Below are 19,957 nucleotides of genomic sequence, written 5' to 3'. Positions count from 1 at the left end.
GAATGAAAAAGCATTTATTAAGTGCTTACTACAGTAGTATCAAGCTCTGTGCTAAGTGTTGGGGATACGAATTAAAAACATCAAAGTCCCCCAGCATCTGTGGCCTTCTCACCCTGAACTTCTCTCTTCTATTCCCTCTATTTGGAAGAAAGGCCCAAGCCAGTCGACTTTTATTCCTCTCCCGGAGGAATTCTTCTGACTCTATGGGCTTTGATACCCTGCCCCTCACTGAGTACTACCCCAACACCTTTCAGACACCTTTTACATGTCTCTTTCCCCTTAGAAAGTACGCTCCTTGAAGGTAGGGACTATTTCTTTTTTGCTTGTATTTGTATTTCCAGCACTTAACACAATGCATGGAACATAGTAAGCACTTAATAAATGCTTTTAGCCTTGACTTCAAATATCTTAAATTCTAATAGAGGAAACAATGTACATAGAGGAGTGGTGGCCACAGGACACTTTAGTCTTAGAAAGTTATGTTAGTGAATGAAACCATAATGGAGTAGAGTGACACACTCTACAAGCAATGACAGAATTTAATTGATCAGGGTTTATGGTTCCAGATATGGAGGCGGGATGAGGATGAGGAAAGGGAAGCTTATGAGGCAAGGCCATGATAGATGGCTTTTTATTTTTTGATGTGTGTAGTTTTCTTCCACTTACTACTTTTTAAGTTGGAGTAACGGATCTATCATTTTAAATCACATTTATTAATTTGTCCAGACGTGTTATGAAGTCAACTAAAGAATTTACTCTTACCTGTAACGGATACAGTAATGGGACTGCACTGCTTGCAGCTGATGGGGAATATCTACAATGGTCGGCTAGTTCCTGGTCTTTTAAAATCCAACATTTTGTTTTAGAATGACCAAGTATGGAAAATTTGAAAATAAATCTAACCAAAAAATGGCATTATCTCTCCCCCCTTGACTCAAAACGATATGACTGGGAACCTTATAGAAGTGTTTCTTTACAAACCACCAGACGCACAGAAATGTAAGTGAATTCAATGAGGCAATACTACTGTTATTTGTGGAAGTGAAGTCACACAACCTATGGGAATTAGGAAACCTGAGTTTAAATCCCAACTCAGTGGTATCCTCAAGGGCCCTCTCGGTAGGCATATGGATAAAAGGCTAAAAAAAAAAAAATAATAACAATTACTGAAGAGGAGCTTGGGATAACGCCAGGAAATAACGGGCGTGAAGAGCGAGTTTGCAAAGCTTGGCGAACACAGGGGACACCTCCCTCGCACCCCTCAAGGTCGCCCCTGCCCCGAAACGCCCGCACAACGCGCAGCACGCCAGCATGAGTCGCAGCGACCCGCCCTCGGACGGCGCCCCGGGATCCGCGGCCGAGCCCCGCCGTCCTTTACTCCGCCCGGGCTCGGTGGGCGGAGCTTCGAGCGACTCCCACCCCCGCCTCCTCCCGCCCAGGCCAATCGCACCCCGCCTCGCCCAGCCCTTCCGCAGACTTTTCCGCTGCTTGATTCCAGCCTGACTTCGGTCTCGGGGAAGGAAGCGCCGCAGACCTCACTGCCCTCCTCTTGAACCTTCCCAGTCCGTCTTCCCAGCCCCTTCTTCGAGGCCCGAGGCCGGCCCGCTTCAGGCGCGCGCTCCGCTCCAGCCCAGCGCGTGCACGGGGAGTCGAGGAGCCCGAGGAGCCGAGAAGCGGCCCCTTCTTTTTCGTCTTCTTCCCCGCGGCAGGTGGCGCTGCTGCGGCTTGTCCGCTTTCTCCCCTCCCCTTTCTCTCGCTCCTCCTCCTCCCGTCTTCTGCCTCCTCTCCCTTTCCCGCTACGATTCCGGGCGGGGGTGAGGGAGACTCGAACGAGTCCAGAAGCTGTTCAGCCCCGCCGGGACATGGCAACTTCTCCGGTGGAGGTGTTCGGACTTCTGGAGGATGAGGTGAGGGGATCCGCTGGTCCCTGCCGTCCCCCCACCCCCCGCTCCCGAGGGAGGTCGAGGCCCCGGCTCGTGGATCACTCACCTCTGGGTTCCTGGGCTCGGCTGCTCTGCCGGGTTGGAGAGGGGGCGGGGCCCGCGGAGGGCCGGTTCTTGAGAGTTAAAGTGGACAGCTGGGAACCGTGCCACAGCCAGCCTAATCTGCACCCCGCCCGGCCCCCACTCCAGCCCCTTTTTAGCCGCGAAATGTGGGCCCCGGGCGAGTGCGGGACGCCTCGCGCGCCCCTCCCCCCGCCGGGCCTGGGCAGTTCTCCCGCGTGCCGGCGGGGGCAGGGGAAGGTACGCTGGGGAGTTCTAGGATGCATCATTGCACATCACCTGGAGCATCCCGTGTAACCGGGCCCCGCCCGAGGCCGGCCAGGCTTGCTCCGTACCGCCTGGGCACTCGGGCGGTGGATTGTTGGACTTTAAACCTGAGTGAGACTCTTGAGGTCTCAATATCCCGAGACGTCTTCGTTCTTTGTTTTCTTTATCTGAAGCCTTTCTTTTTCCCTTGTTTGGGTTTCGGGGTGGTAGTGATTACTTACTCATATAGAGGATTTAATAAGCAGGGCAAACGTGGAAAAACTGTTTCGGTCCTTTATTTTTTAGCCTTTACTGAAATTAAACTCACTGAAACTTAATTTACTGAAATTAAACTTACTGAAATGAAACCCTTTATTCCGAATGTCGTTATAGTTTAAGCTGATCTTTGTGCTTCTTCATCTCTATTTAAAAAAGTAAAATATGTTTTGTCAGTTTTGTGTGACCTGAATGCTGTTGTTATATATTTCCGCTGCTGTTATGTTATATTATGTTAAGGCCATTTAGGTTTTACCCTCCTGCAAAAAGCCAATGGAAAAAAAAAAGTTGTAAAATTTTATAAGAAGTAGTATGACTCCTAAGGTAATTCAATCTCGGGAGTGTAAATGCTCAACTGCCAATATTGAGAGGCTATATTTGCTATGTGATAGATTCACATGTAGCCCGAGATTAATAATTATTTGTCTGTGTTAACAGCTACCAACACATATCTTTCAGTAATTTTTAAATAGAGGACATATTTTGTAGAATGAGACGTTGCTTTCATCTCAGCTTAGTTTCTTGCTATGTCCCTCCTGTCTTTTCCTATGTAGAGCCTTTATAAAAACAATAGTTACTAGCATACTGGCTACAGAGTAAGCCTTGGAACCAGGCTTGGAACCAGGAAGATCTGACACTTATTGACTGTGTGACTTTGGGCAAATCACTTAAACTCAAAGTACCCTAAGCAAACTCTCTAAGACTAGAAATTGGAGGGAAGGTACACACCTGCCTTGGCAGGAGTTTGTAATTGGAAGTTCCCTATACCAATAAAATCACAGATCCAGTCCCTATCCTTAGTGATATTAGTTTGGTGTGTCCTGATATAAACAACAATGCTTTTAATTCCTTTTAAGTACAATTTGATTAAAGGAGAATTATTTATTGGGAGTGATTGAAGGCAAAAGGAGAAGGGGATGGCAGAGAGTAAGAAGGATAGATGGTGTCATGGAAGCAACAAAGGTGAGCTTGGACAGACTTCAGGAAATAGTGGAGGGTAGAAGGGACTGGCTGTGCTGTGGTAGGTGGAGTCAAAGAGCTGACACTGCTGAACAACAAAATTTTTTTTCATCTGATAGTTGTATATGCTGATAGAAGATAATTTCTGGTGGAAATATATTTGCTGTTATATTATACTGTAATGTACTAAAAGTGTAATATGTGTGTGTACATGTATATGTATATTAAGTGCTAGATAATAGCTACATTATTTTTTGGCTAATAGTTCAACAGGAGGAGAACACTATGCCTTTGATCATTTTGTCTTTCTGACTCTGAAGATCACAAGAAAGACTGTCCCGCTTCTAGTTCTGTAGGATGGATACTTGCTTTAGACAATTCTGAGGTAGACATACACTGCATCTAGACAGGATTGGGACTCTCTGTGTTGTTCAAAAGCCAAATTCTCATGCTCTGAATTTTCTTACTTTCTCCCTCTCTCTTACTATGTTCTAGATCTCTAAAGGGAAATCTCAGAAACAGAATAAGTCCTTGGCAAAATGTTTGAAAAGCTTAACTCTTCTTTTCTAGTGCTCCTTGCCTTTTGTGCTGACTCCTGGTATCTCATTAGTGAGGTTTACTTTTTTTCTGGTTGTTTCCTCCCTAGAGCAATTAAAAAACTTCAAACTTGGAATATCTTGTCTTATGTTCAGGTGCCTGCCACTGCATACCTCACTGGGTTAGCCAAGGCTAATTTAGTTTGTTCCCCATGCCAGTTACTCCTTTGTAGTATGGTTCAGCAGAATTGTCACAAGCAATGGGCCAAGACCAGAAGTCTCAGTTCTTGAATTTAAGACTTCCAGACCCCACAACAGATTTCATGGTATAGACAACCACCTACATGTAGAGATCACTCTGATTGGTCAGGTGGAGGTCTGGCTTTTGCCTTGCCAAGATTCCAAATGCCTCTATTTCCTTTATAACCCTAAATTACTATATCATAGAGGAGGAGAGAGGTCTGGCTGTGAACCTGCTCCTCTTTCCATTCTGCCAAGAGTAAGAGCAAGAGATTAAGATTGAGAAAGGGGAGCTGCTTGCTTCTCTCATTATGTAGTGATGAAATAACAGAACCATGTGAGGAGCTTCTTTTCTCCAGTGCTGTTGACAGCTAGTGATTCTTTGCTTTAGTAGTACTAACACTTTAGCCTCCTCTTGTGTGATTGTCTTAAAATGGCTTTGAAGTTTGTTTTTCTTTTCTTTTTTAAATGAACCAGCACACTCAACTCTTCTTATTCAATGTGATTTTAAAAAATTATTTCAGTTCAAAATGTTGATGATGAGGTTGTAGTTAGGTTGCTACAACTGTCTAGTTGAACTCTAGGAGTGATGGGGTAGGAGGGACTGATCTACAAAGGGAAAAGGAGGGCTGCAGCTGACTCACTCTTGACCCTAGAAACTTTTCCAAGGTTTCTGTAGGCCTGTTTAGAGGAGGCTGTGTATTCATTGTAGAAAAATGAAGTAACAAGAGTGGATAAACATCAGTTATTAGACATAATTAAAAATCAGTTTTAAAATATTTTAAAGACATTTTGTTTTAAAAATAGAAAAAAAAATTTAAGATATGTTAACAAAAATATTAGAAATAGACCTGATTTCTAATTATATAGGTTTGAAAATAATATATTCAGTTAGAAAAGTTTTATAAATAGATCACAGTAAGCTATTGGCTAATTTTTTTAGGGGCCTAGTTTTGTGGGGCTCTCAGAATTTCCTTTCCAGATGATTTTGAAATATAAAAGAAAATCACTTCACAATAAGAGTACCAGTGTTTAGTAAGGGTAAAATAATCTGTTTAGTATGAAAGAGATGATTAATTTAATTTCTCAACTGTACATCTGTGTCCATGGGTATAATGCTTAAAGAAGTACCTGGATATTAGATAAGCTCTATTAATTCTAGTCTCTTTTAGCAAGTTTTTGTACAGGAGGAAAAGAGGATTGTTTGGAGCTGGAATAGTCTAGAAATAAATAATAAGAAAGAAGAAGTAGAACAGTTAAATAAAGTTCTTGAGCAGATTATTCCCTAAACTTAAAATATTTTTAAATATATATCTCAAATCTACAGAAGTAATAGAATGGCAGAAGAGGGGAAAATAACCTGAGGGAAGATAATTAGAGCCTCTTTTGGGTAAGAAGTTTTTATTTTGTTTTGTTTTGTTTTGTTTTTCTGGGTAAAAACAGGCAACCTGAAAAGTACAGAGAGTATAACAAAGAAATTTAAGAAGTGGTTTTAAAAATAGACGTTTACCTTCACAAATGGTTGCTGCTAAACATTTTGAGATGCAGGATATGATTTGCAAATTTCCTTATTTCTTATTTCTGTAAGAATTATCAATTTTCCCTGGTCATTGTTTTGGGTTAGTCTTCTGAACTATTTAAAATTTTCATAAAAGTATTTGAGCTAAAATAAAGTTTTCAGAACTTTCTGCTAAATATTCAAGTGTAACATAAAGTAGTGACTGAGATGTAAACATATTTTCCTAGAATCAGGAAATTTAAAGTAATACAGATTATATGCATGGAATAGCTAGGTACTGTAGTAATGTAATTACATTAATTGAAATGCTTTTGCTAGGAGATTCTATCAATGACAGTATTCCTTCAAAATGGTTGTAACTGTTGTTTGAGTATTAGTTTATGAGAGCAGTATCAGGTACTCATACATGTCACATACTATTTTGTAGGAAAAAGAAAAAATATCACAAAACAACCATAGGTATGTTTGTGCCAAGAAACAGATTATATTGGGAGGAAATTGATGAAAAAAAAATTGCTTGGTTTGTTCACAAGTCATAATTGTAATCAATCTGCATAGCCAAGTAAATAGGTCAAATAAATTGCCAAAGAGAAAAATTGTCTACGTTAATTTAGTAAAGTGTGCTTGTGTGGCAGAAGTGATTGTCTTCAGATTAGAAACTAAGTCATTAAAATTTTTGTAAGCAGAAGAAATAAACCAAGAAACAACAAAGATGAAGAATTAGAAAGGAATATATGTATAATATCAACAGGTTCAGAGTAAAATAAACAGTAGGGAAACACTATACAGATTGACGCAGCATTGTAAATGGAAAGAACGATAAAATGACACTGATAGTTATGTAATTAAAGACTAAGTTTGGCCCCAGAGAATAATTTTAAAATACTCTACTTTCTTTGGAGAGTTAATAGGCAGGGAATATGAAGTGTTGCATATACCCTCAGACATCATCCTTGTGTCAGTTGGTTTGCTAAACTTTTTAAAAAATTGTTTTGGAGGGCTCCACATAGAGAAAGGAAGAAGAGAAAGGTATGTTTGGAAATGATTGTGATGTAAAAGCAAAAGGAATCAATAACATTGGGGGAAAAATCACAGAGGAGGATGGAATATTAGTGAAAAGAAGTTGAGGATAATAAAATGAGCCTGCAAAAAGCTCACAGGTGAAACTTGCAGGAGGATAATGAATAGATGTGAAATGGAATAAATCTTTGTGTTTCTGTTGTAATCTATTTTCATGGCATAGTCAAAAGAGTGCCAGATTTAGCGACACTAGATATCTAGTTTGAACACTGCTGTGAAATACCGTACTCTAAAAAATAACTGTGAGCAAACCACTTAACCTTTCTGAGGCTCAGTTTCCTCCTTTGTAAAATGGCAATGATACTTCCAGTAGTACCATGGAATTGTGAGAATAAAGTGAAATAATATATCTAAAGCACTTTAAAAACCTTAAAGTGTAGTAGAAATGTTAGATATTATTAGGTATTACTGGTGACCACCACAGTCAAGTTCTGCCACGTCAGAACTCAGTGTGCTACATAAGGCACAGGAACTTTGGACCTGTGTGGGAAACTCCCAGAGTAGGGAACTTCTCCCATTGCAGGCGCCTTTTCTGCCACATATCCACTTAGAGAGTTTCCTAGGGTGCTCAGAGCTGAAGTAATTTGTCCAAGGAAACACAGCAAGTTATGTGTGAAAGGTGAAACATGAGCCCAACCAGATGTTCTTGAATCTGAGGCCAGCTCTATCCACTATATCTAGGTGGTAGGATGTCTCCCATATATATATTAAAATAATATGAAATTTTGTGATATAACCACAAAAATAAATTTTGTTCAGTGATCTTCTTAGTATCATTATACAGGTAGACGAATGCCTTCCAGGAGTGTTTGTTGGTGTCATGGCAAACATTCTGTGCTTAGTGTAAATATAAGAGAGATTCCTTGATCATTGTGAGGTTCTCCACATAGTGCTATTTGAAGATGAAAATGTGATAACATTCTGCCATGGAACATTATAAGGCCCCTGCAGTAAGATACAGTCAAGACATTAACCAGGCATTTTACATAGGAAAAACCAGGTGTTTAAGGTAGGAATATTGCTTAATTTATGTTTCACACTTGATGGCTAACCCTCAGTACTTTTGAAAAGGCATTGTAGATGGTCAGTGAGCTGGACCTAGAATTGAATAGGAGGTGGTAAATAGGCAGGGTTGCATTCAAGAATTTGAATAGGACTTTTTTTTTTTTTTTAAACAATTCCAGATTGTTCCTTGGCACATAAATCCATCTTTTTAATACCAGTAATCTCCTAATGATGTTGTATGGCTGTGAATTATGGGGTAACACAGTCTCTAAAGAATCAAAATTATGAATTACCCTTAGGGCAAAAGAGAGACCAGTGTTGTATGTGAGTAGATTGCAGCATATCACCAAGTATAACTTATATGCCAGAAGGTATGTGAAAAATCATCAAGGAAATGTACAGTGGGTAAGTGCAAGAGATAATAGATAATCTGTGTGCTGTGGTATTAGCCAGGAAATATTAAAATATCTGTAGCAGGAGTTCTTAACCGTTTTTTGTGTGTCTGTCTGGTTAAACCTTGGATTTAATTGTCGCCTCCGTAATTATTCTCAAATCTACCTATACAGCCCTAACTTCAGTCTCAAATCTCCACCTGTCTTTCAGACATCTCAAACATGTCGCATAGACATCTTAAACTCAGCATGTCCAAAACTGAACTCATTATCTTTTCCCCTAAATCCTTCCCTTTTCTAAACTTCTCTATTGCTGTTGAGGGCGCCAGCATCTTTCCAGTCTCCCAAGCTCAAAACCTAGGTGTCATCCTTGATTCTTCCCTATCTCTTAACCATATCCAAATTGTTGCCAAGGTCTGTTGATTTCATTTTTGCAAACTCTCTTAAATACTAGCTATTTTCGCTTCTGATAGTGCTACCCCCCTGGTGCAGGTCTTCATCACCTCCTGCCTGGCCTTGTTGGTCTGCCTACCACAAGGCTCTCCTCACTCTGGTCCATGCTGTATTCAGTCATCAAAGAGATTTTTATAAAGAATAGGGCCAACCATGTCACCTCTGTGTTCAGTAAACTCCAGTGACTCCCTATCATCTTTAGGATCAAATACAAAATCCTCATTATGGAGTTCAAAGCCCTTCAACGCTCCCCCCGCCCCCACTGGCCTCCTTGCTGTTCCACGAACAGAGCATCCTATATCATGCTGAAAGTCCCCCATGCCTGGAACTCTCCCTTAACCACAGCCTACTAACTTCCCTGGTTTCCTTTAAGTCCCAACTAAAATCCTAGGTTTTATAGGAAGTCTTTTCCAAACTTCTTAATTCTGGTGTCTTCCCTCTGGCATTTTATTTATCTTGTATATAACTTATTTGTATATATTTGTCTCCTTTTTGTCTTCTCCATTAAATTGTGAGTTTCTTGAAGGCAGCCACTGTCTTTTCCTTTCTCTGTATCCCCAATGCTTAGCACAGTGCCTGACAGAGTAGGCAATTCATAAATGCTCTTTGACCTTTACTTAGAATAATGTTTTTAAATGAGTAAAATTACAAAGGAAACCAATTATATTGAAATATAGTTACCAGCATATTTCTTTTAAAAAGTAGTTCCGGGCAGCTAGGTGTCTCAGTGGATAAAGCACCAGCCTTGGAGTCAGGAGGACCTGAGTTCAAATCCAGCCTCAGACACTTGACACTTACTAGCCGTGTGACCCAGGGCAAATCATTTAACCTCAGTTGTCCCACCAAAAAAAAAAAAAAAAGCTGCCAGGTTAAGAACCCCTGATCTAGAGGAAATTGTACAGATTTTTGGAGGATGAGGCCAGAAATCACACAGAAAACGTGTAAATGGTTTGTGATCTGCCCCGCTATGAGAATGACCACTTTGATGAAATCATACGCACACCAAAATACTTAATACTAACACAAAGTATTAGGCATTAGGAAACTGAATTTCACAACATGATTTTTATATGTTACGTAACTAACATTATTATTAACTAACATTAGCTCCCTCTCTTTGATCTCTAATTTTCACTCTTAAAATGTGGACCAGTGTAGAACAGGAGAAGAATTTTGCTAGTATATGAGCTAGTATCAAAGCTCATTTTAGAATGAAAATCTTTTAAGTTCTCTTTGCATGGGAGTAATTAGAGTCTATGTGTCAGCATTAGTGAAATAGACAAAACAGGAAGTAAATGTAAAATAGTGATTAGTCCTTAGATATCTTTTTGAATTTTAGATTGGAGTTTTAAGTGCCTTTTTATCCTGTAGGAAAAGGACCAAAAAACATCCCTAAAAGATTTAGAGGTGGCTTTGTTCTCTTGTCATGTCTATGGCAGTTTCTGGAAATCTTTGCATTTAAGTTACTGTAGCCCAGTTGAAGGTGGAAAAAAAAAACAGGTGTTGAAGAGGGGCTGGGGTTGGAGAAGCAGCTGAGAAAGCTGCTGAATAGAGGTAATAAATGCTAACTTGTACTGGGCACCATCCTTCCCCACAAACAAGCAAACAAAAAACCGTAAAACAACAATGGTCTGGAAAATGGTTGAACCATCTGCCAAAGACAGAGAACTTTCGTTTTGAAGTAACAAAGGCAATAGTCATATTAGGTTTGTAATTAATTGATATAACTTGGAAGTTGGATATATCCTAGATGCCAAACTAAAACATTTGTTCACTTAAAACTGATTTATGCAGTTATGATGCCTTTCCAAATTGGTGCTTTTTTCTCTTGTTTTTATAAACTGTCTCCCCACAAATCATTAGCCATATTAATTGTCATTTAGCCTTAATTTTGTGATCTCTGCTATGATCTTTTGTTATTTTAGGTGATTGGAATTTTATCTGGGCTGAGAAAAGAAAGAAAAAGGAAAACGAAGAGAAAGGGAAATTAAGGAAAGGAATTGGGGTCTAATGAACAGCAAATGGTATTAGTAGGGCTAGTTAACAGAAATATGAGGAGCCAAGATGAAATTTAGATCTCTCTGGCATATAATACTAATATAATTGACAAATTAGATTTCATACTATAGAGGGCTATTCAGTTTGGGATTCAAATCTGTTAACAGTGGTTGTTCTTTGTGTAATTTGGACATTTCCTTGCTAGTTGTCTGATTCTGTTCAGTGATCTTTTGGCTGTTTTTGTTTTGGTTTGCTTTTGGAAGAGGGATTGAAACTGAACCTGTGATGTCACTGGTATAATGAATAGCATGAGGAAACTCCCTCTACCAATGCAGCTCAGCGCCTTCTCTGAAATTTTTAGTTTCACAGAGTTTCCTAGAAGACAAGAGGAGTAAATGACTTGTGTGCCCATGTTTACACAGCTATTATGTCTGTGGTGGCACTTGAACCCAGATCTTCCTGATTTTGAGCCTGGTTCTCTACCTACTATATAGCATGCTGCCTCTTTTTGTGAATAAGATGTGTATTTCAATTAATAGATTATTATAGGGGACATGTAAAGTTTGCAGACAGTAATAGTTTCATTTGATTTGCTGAGGTAAAAATTTGAAAAATTGTAATAGTTACAAAATTACTGCATCAATAACCTCCTTTTAGTCAAAGTAATTCTATAAAACTTCTGACTAGTTTTAATTTAATTATTTTATTAAATATATTTGACAAACATACTATTCAATTTTTTTAAAAGTCCATATAGAATAATTAAATTTTAACTTTACCTTAGGAAAATTCACGAATTGTTCGAGTGAAAGTTATAGCTGGAATAGGCCTGGCGAAGAAGGATCTCTTGGGAGCTAGGTAAGTGTACAGAAATTTCGGTGATTTTTTCAAAGATTTTATGTGTTAACTTTTTGTAAATTACTGTTAATGATATGATTACAAAATATTGGTGCTGATTAGAATTCAGTAAGTCAATGTTTATTAAAGACCTCCACTTAAGTCCCACTCTTAGACCTGTGACAAGAAAGGAACTTTGGTTTCTCAAAGGCATAATACAAGCTATTTCAGGACAAAGGCTATGTAGTAGAAGGCAATTTTTATTTACCATTTTGAGTTAAGCCATTATTAGCTCTTCTTTACCAGCAGAGCCTACCAGGTTGAAAAGGCTTTGAGTATGGAAAGGCTGGAAAGTGTTCAAGCCCAGTGATGGTCTGTATGTCTGTTGCCTAAGGACAAACGTAGCTAAATTTGGAGAAGTTTATCATTAGGTCAGACTTAAAGTGATAATTTTTTTTTATTATAGCAAGTCTTGAAGACTATCTACTAATATATGCAAGGGTTACCATTTGTATCAATAGAGAGAATATCCATGCTGATGAAAATACTCTTTGAAGTAGTGAAGTATTATTTAGTACCTAACTCTTTGCAAGACAGTGTGAGCAACTGGGAAATCAAAGATGAAAAACAGTCTTTGCCTTCAAGGAGCTAATAGTCTAACAGAAGGAATGATATAGATAGAGATATGAGATATAGACATGATATATAATGATATAGATACAGGCAATATGGATATAAGTATATAATATCCATATCTCATATGACATATACATGTATATCATATACATGATATGTATATCATGTCCATGTTTCCTATATCTGTGTCATTCCTTCTGTTAGACACACACATTATACTTATATATGTAAACAAATAATTGTGACATCAGGTCGACAACGATAGGGGTTTAGAAAAAGATCCAGACAAAGTGCTTTAGGAAAATTCAAGTAGGGAGAGAGATCACTTGTGTGGCAATGTGGTGCTATGGAAAGAATGCTAAATAAAAGTAGAAGAAAAGAGGCCCAAGTCTCAATAATCAGGTTTGTGATGAATGATGCCAAATCTTTGCAATTCACAGTGGGCTACTCAGTATAAAACAGATGACCATAAATAGAAACAGCCCTGGGAATATCAAGGCTATAGCAAAGATGACATCACCCACCAACTACTTAAGTGAGAGGGCCATGGGGAGGAGAGTACACTATCTTCATCTCATGAAATGTCTCTGAGAGGCTACTGCCTTTTTGTGGGAGGTGGCTGAGCACTTTGGCTTTCCCCTGGTTGCCAGAAAGCAAGGTCCCACCCAACAATGCCACCCCATTGGTCCTCCAAACCCTGGATGAGTTGTAAAAGGATGTTGTACTGGCAGCTATGTAGTGGGCTAGTCTGTTCTAGATCATAGTAAGCAGTAGGCTACAGTGGACATGCTTTGTGCCTTTGTACATGCTAGAGCCCCATCTTCTGTTCCTAGGCTACCACTGTTACTGGTAGCTGCTCCACTCTGCTGCTGTCTTCTCTCCTCCTGGTGCCATCTCTGGTATCTGTTGCTCATGAAATTAAAACAATTACATGCCAATAAATTTAACAATTTAAGTGAAATGCTGATGGAGTGTTCATCTTTGCCCTCTAATCACAGATATTGGTGTGTATCTTTGCCCACTGGCCACCGCCTCTAAGGGCCACATTTCTGCCAACTGGCTAGTGCCACTTGAGTTAAGCAAATTGCTAGGAAAATACTTGAATGACTTGTCAGCTCAAATGTTGTACACAAATTGAGAGAATCTTTACTTGTGGATTTTATTTAAAATCTTATTTATAATCATTTAATCAGAGTTCATTTAATGAGTAACCTGCTTGTGTTGTGAGAGTAAAAGAACTGTTAAGTTAAAAAATAGAAACTTATATAAGTTGGAGGAGATTTGGGAAAAGAGATAAACTAGCATACCATTAGTAGTGCTATGCATTGGTCCAGCCATTCTGGAGAGCTGTTTGGAACAATAGCTAGAGAGTTTCTGAACTGTGTATACCCTTTTATTCAACTCCAGTACTTTTAGACCAGTAGCCCAAAGAAATCAATGAAGAAAAGTATCTATATGTACAGAAATATTGATACCAGCTCTTTTCATGATAGTCAAAAAATGGAAAATAAAGGAGGTATCTTCCTGTTGGAGAATGGGTAAACAAATTATAGTATGTGAATATAATGTAATATTGTGCCACAAGAAATGATAAAGTGGACAATTTCAGAGGAAAGTGGGAAGAACTTTATGAACTGAAGTGAAGAATGCACAGTTTATACTATGATAATATTAAAGGGGAAGAAAACTTTGAAAGACTCTTTAACTATGAGTCTGAAAGAATGAAGATGAAAAATGGCACTCACTAGACACAAGTGGTGAACTTAAAATGCAAAAAAAAATACTTTTGGACAGTTTTAATGTGTGTATTTATTTTACTAGATTATGTAGATGTGCATTGAGGGATTTGTTTTTTGTTTTCCAATTTTCCCAATGCAGGGATAATGAGGACAAATTAATAAATACTTGTTACTTGAAAATAAAAGTAAAAGAAGAAAAATTTCAAATTATGTTGTCACTAATTATAAAAATCACTAAAATAGTAAAATGACTTTTTTGTGGCAAATTAGTCAAATGGTATTATGTTTCCTTACTATACCATAGTACTTTTGAATTAGTAATTTATGCATTTTAGGTACTAGAAGGAATACATAAATTAGGGAAATTATGGTTCAGTGGATAGAGCATTAGACGGAGTCAACAATACCAGGTTCTGATACTTAATAGCTGGGGGACTCTCAACCACTCACTGAACCTCTTTGAGAAGCCTCAGTTTTCTCCTCTGTTAAAGGGGAATAATAATACCTATAGTGGCTACCTAGCAATGTTGCTCTAGGATTCAAAGGAGATAACGTAAGTTATTTCCACATTTAAAGCATGATATAAATGCCTTGTATTAATTCATTATTATTTTTTTCTTAGATACTTGAAAGTTATAGGTTATGTTGACAGCCTTGACTTGACACATCAGTAGATTGCTGTCTATTCTTATTTGAGTGAGAGTATTCGGTACTGTATTCTTTTGACAAGTAGTTTTTTTTTTTTTCTCCTCACAGTTTGGCAAAATAAGGAAATAATGAGAGTTAAGCTAGCTAGTTCCGTGATTCCTAATCTTGGATTTCAGATGATCCTGACTTTTTAGTTAAATACTTCAGTATTTTAAAGAATCTGTGATCTAATCATTGAATTGGGTATTTTCTACAGTGCAACTTTTATCCCTTTCTTGTCCTATGAGATTCTTACCCGTGTTCTCTCGTAAATCTTTAATAGGAGCCTCCCAGTATTTTGGGGGTCTTCCTCTAGTCTTTTACTATTACATGGGTATTGGGGCAGCACAGGAACTGTCATGTCATCTTTTACTATAAGACTGACCCACTTACTTTTCCAGGAATATTTTTCTTTAGTAATATATTTTATATAATTTCTACAAATAATCATTGGTACCATGTTGCCTCTTATTTACATCCACTATACATCTCTCCATTGTTCTTTGAGTAACTCACAGTTTTTGTTTTCTTGAGTTTGTGATATCCCATGATTGACAGCTATATAACATCACCAGAAGAATGTTATTTTAAAAAATATATTTTTAGAGAATAGTTTGGGGAAAATCATTGAAAGCACTACATATATAGTACTTTTTACAACAACTTTCCAACTCTTACAAACAGTGATGGTCACGTTCCAGGAGTGGGGAACCTGTAACCTTCTAGGTCCTTGGATGTGACCTTTTGACTGAGTCCAAGTTTTACAGAAGAAATCCTTTTATTAAGGGGATTTGTTCTGTGAAGTTTGAATTTGATTCAGTCAAAGGGCTGCACTTAAGGACCTAGAGGGCCACATGTGGCCTCGAGGCCACCAGCTTTCCCCTCCTCCCACCTGATCTTGCCATCATCCACAACTGTTCAACTTTTATGTTTGTGAACTTTGAAGTTCCTGTAGCTTATTATAATCTTCTGTCATTCTCTTTTTTCCCATACCTTATGACCACTAACTGTCCTTTGTCCTCATTGTGACTTCCATTTCTTTGACCCTTTAGTTCTTTTTCAGGCCATTGCTTCTGCTTTAACTACACTCTTCTCACTTTCATTTTTGACCATTTTATGAACCAGCTCAACTTGATGTTATCTTCCATAGTTGATTCCCTTGCCCCCTTCTCTAATTATGAATCATGCTTTGCCAAACCCCAACCCTGGATTACACTCACTATCCATTTCCTATACTTATATTCATGTGTAGCTGCACAAATCTGGAGAAAATGATGAAACTACACTGATTGGGCCAATACAGATTTTCCATCTGTTCTCAATGGGGCCTTCATTGCAGCTAGGCAGACATTCTATTCCTCCTTAATTGATTCACCATTTCATTCTCCTGCTTTTTCCTTCTCAAGTATCCCTGTTACCTTTGAGTAAACTACCATCTTTATAGTCATCAGAACTGTAACTGGTGTCATCCTTTTTTTCCTCAATCTCACTCACCCCACATATTTAATGTCATTTCTACCTTTACGATATGTCTTATACATGTTGCTTTCCAGTAGCCACGACCCTAGTTCTGGTGCTCTTCACTTCTTACCAGGGGTACTGCAGTAACCTCTTAACTGTCTTCCTGTGTCAAATCTCTCTCCATTCCTTTCCATCCTCTGCCCAGCTCCCAGAGTGATTTTTCAAAATCATAGATCTGATCATATCATCCTACTAGTAAGTGAATTCTTCTGGCTCCCTGTTAACTCTCGGATCTAATATGAAATCTGTTGCCATGTAAACCTCTTCGTTACACGGCACCTTTCTATCTTTCCAGTGTTCTTAACACCTTATTCGTCTCTACTCATTCTGTGATCTAGTTATACTGGATTGTTTTCATGCCTTTGTACTGGCTGTCACCAATGTCTGGTATACTCTGTCTCCATACCTCTGCCTCTTAATTTTCCTGACTTGCTTCAAGATTAAACTTAAATTTCATTTTCGGGAGGCTTGTCTCAGTCCTCCTTCCCCAATCCAGCTATTAATGTTTTCCCCTTTCACATAACTTCATCTATTCTGTTCTCAAACTAAACTGCCAAATATTCAAACTCTACTGCAGAGAGCGCAACTCCAATAGGCTGGCCATATTTGTTGTTTGAATACCAAACATAACGCTCGACAGGAAGACTATTTTATGGGGAACTCACATAGGGCAAGCACTCACATGGTGATCTGAAAAAGCAATACAAGGACATTCTCAAGATCTCTCTTACAAACTTTGGAATTGATTGTGTGACATGGGAGACGCTGGCACAGGACTGCCTAACATGTTATGCCGTCATAAGAGAAGGTGCTGTACAATATGAGCAAAGCAGAATTGAAGTAGCTCAAAAGAAATATAGAATGCACAAATGTAAAGAAACCTCCTCATATTTGTGCCTGACCTGTGGTAGAGCATTCTGAGATTGTATTGGTCTGATCAGCCACAGATGGACACTGTCACTTGACTTTAACATAATGATGTCATTTTGGTCCTTTTTGAGAATGAAGGACAGCAGCTAATCTTGAACATACCTAGTTATTTATACATCTTCCTTACTACAATGTACACTTTTGCCTTTCTTTATATCCATAGTGCTTAGCACAGTGCCTGGTACATGTTAAAGCCCCTAATAAATGTTTGTTGACTTTCTGACTAATAATTACAAGCTTCTGCCTGAAGCAAAGCCCATACTGTCAATTTAATAGTCTTATGACAAGCAATAGCATGGTATAGTGGATAGATAGGGATCCTTAGAATCAGGGAGAACTTAGTTCAAGGCCTACCTCTGACTATGAGACCCTGAGCAATTTACTTAACCTCTTATTGTTCTCAGACTACTCTAAGTAGGTAAATTGCATAACAATTGCTAGTCTGCATGGGAGTACTCCTCCTTTCCTCCTTACCTCCTTACCAGGAATTCTCTACACCAGTGAAATCACAGATACAGCTTAAAAAGTTATGTTCTGGTGCTCCTAAGTAGCTTTGAGTCATGGAACAGGACAATTTCTGAAGAACTAAAATTGAAAATCACCCAAAGGTCAATGGAGAGTTGCGTTGTGGGTGTGAGCAGGTAGCAATGCATTAAAAACATAGAGTTTAGGAGAGAAGCAATGTAAAAGATGTCATCAAAGAAATACATGAATGAAAAAGATAATAACCTGGTCATATGACAAGAGCAGAGGGTAACCAATGGACAGTCTGAGTGCTTCATCCTTGAGATATCAAGAGAACACGAAAAAAGTCCCAGCATGGTGAGGGAATTCTGTGTTGAACTTAGCACAGGTATCATAAAGTTGGGCAGGAATGGTGGGATTGCAATGTGTATGATTGGAGAGAATACCCTTAATGGTGAGATCACATATCCATTAGAATATTGGTGTATCTTCTTTCCCTTCTAATTTGGTGTTGATTTTGATCTTTTCACTAACAAGTTGAACACTTGGATAGAGAGCTAGGTCAGAAATTGGTAACCAGCCATCACTTGTCAAGATACAGTCGGTTTCATTTTGTGATAACAGTTTGATACTGCCCATGGGTCCAGTGCTTTCCAACCTTCTTTTTGAAGAAAATATTTGTGCTATATATTCATGAAGCTACTGTATATTCTGTGAGCCTTTGGCTTCTTTGAATTCTTGATTCTGAGACATTTTCTTTTTTTTTCAATATCAATACTTTATTTATAAATATATGGTTTCAGTGACTTAGTAAAAATGTTTCTTGAAGAACACGATGCTATAATGAAGTGATTTGGTTGGCTGAATGCTGATTACTCATCAGAAAATCTGTGGCCATTGGGAGTATCACATAGAAATCCAAAATCATTCAGAGGCCAAATCTTTAAGCAAATACGTCCTCTGATTAGTCCATATGGAATAGGCCCATAGTACCCAGAATCTGTAGAATTCTAGAGATTATCACCCTCCAGCTAAACATGACCTCTTGGTACATAACTATGGCTTTTAAGGTAATTTGATGGGCTGTGCGTGAAAACTTTTATCTCCTTCCAAACCAATTACTCTTTTACAAATATTTGATTTAGGATCACTTGGACATTTGGCAATTATAATGTCGCCTCTTTGGATAGCATAAATATGTTGGCTAAGATTTTCTGCGAAGACAATGTCAGAGTTCTATAATGTAGGCTCCATTGATGGTCCCGAACACATGACAACACCACCAACGTATTCAAAGGCACAATGAGCCATACAGCCATACTGAAGAGTATAGCCAAGAGGTTGAAAGGTTTTTCCCAGAATACTTCGAAGCATAGTTCTATGCAGACTCGGACACCACTGGCCTTCCTACCCCTAACGCCAGCTCTGTAATACTTTCAGTTCTTGTTGTAGTAACTCCAGAAAACCACATGCTAAAGTTTTCTCAAAACACAGATGGGCAATCCATAATTTCAGGGAATCTGGGCCCAGTGGGCCCACAAGTCCACGAGCCAATCCCACCCTGAGACATATTTTCCCAGCATATTTTTCACTATTTTCCCTTCTGCACACCTTTGCATTGAAGTCAGTGAGTTGTAATATATATGTAAATTTGATTTGAAGAATCTTATGATTTCTTCATATAATTTCTCTCCCTCTTCATCCTCTGCAACAGATGTTGGAACTTAAACTGAGTATATTTATATTTTTCATGGCTGTGGGAACGTAAGATAACCAAATTTCTTAGGAAATGATGTTCCTTCTTGCCTTTGGATGGAAAATATTCTGCCATTTCTTTATTTGCTTTTCCCAGAAGTATCTGTACCATCTTTCTATTTAGGTGCAACTTCTGTATATATTCTGGTTTCTTTTCTTTTTTTTATAGCAAGAATGTTAATATTAATGTGATTTAGTTTCTACAATAATATATTGACTAAATGGTTTTTGGAGAAGGATATCAGGTTTCAAGTGCCAATAATTTAAAATATTTATAAACAACTCAAAAACTTAGTGATTCTTAATACTCAACCGTTTTTTCCCATCATTCTTGTCATTATTACAGGAGTCATGTGGAAATGAGAACTATTTTGTATTTTATGTTTGTTTGATGGGTGATGTTGTAAAATATTTTATCCCCTTTCATCAGTGGTAGTTTATTTTAATGGATGGACTGATGACTTAGAGTCCAGAAAGCATGTATTTGGACCTTCCCTCTAACTCTTAATAACTATGTGAGCATAGGTCAATCACTTAACCTCTTTGAGCCTCAGTTCTCTCATTGTTAAAATGTGAATAATGAAAGGTAGTAGTTATCTCCCAAAGTTGTCTTAAGGCTCAAATGAGATAATATATATATATCATCCATGGGCCCTCTTCTCCTGAAGATTATGAGCTC

At 38.3% G+C, this 19,957-nt stretch overlaps 1 protein-coding gene and 1 pseudogene across 5 annotated transcripts in view; one reads left to right on the top strand and one right to left on the bottom strand.

Moving 5' to 3' along the window:
* The first annotated feature begins 1,478 nt into the window (after positions 1–1,478).
* Positions 1,479–19,957, top strand: part of NEDD4 (neural precursor cell expressed, developmentally down-regulated 4, E3 ubiquitin protein ligase) — a 137,474-nt gene continuing 118,995 nt past the window's right edge. For 4 of the 5 annotated variants that reach the window (XM_027840814.1, XM_027840813.1, XM_027840812.1 and 1 more), the window contains exons 1-2: positions 1,479–1,907; positions 11,493–11,566. In XM_027840814.1, the coding sequence (XP_027696615.1) occupies positions 1,863–1,907; positions 11,493–11,566 (119 nt within the window). In that variant the 5' untranslated portion in view covers positions 1,479–1,862. The remainder of the gene's footprint in view (positions 1,908–11,492; positions 11,567–19,957) is intronic. The other variant, XM_027840815.1, reaches the window with a different exon arrangement.
* On the bottom strand, positions 18,378–18,935 carry LOC114027010 (annotated as a pseudogene).

Source organism: Vombatus ursinus, unplaced genomic scaffold (genome assembly GCF_900497805.2).
Source record: "Vombatus ursinus unplaced genomic scaffold, bare-nosed wombat genome assembly UNPS02014848.1, whole genome shotgun sequence".
In the NCBI taxonomy this organism is placed as follows: domain Eukaryota; kingdom Metazoa; phylum Chordata; class Mammalia; order Diprotodontia; family Vombatidae; genus Vombatus; species Vombatus ursinus.
This window is presented reverse-complemented; position numbering and strand designations above follow the sequence as displayed.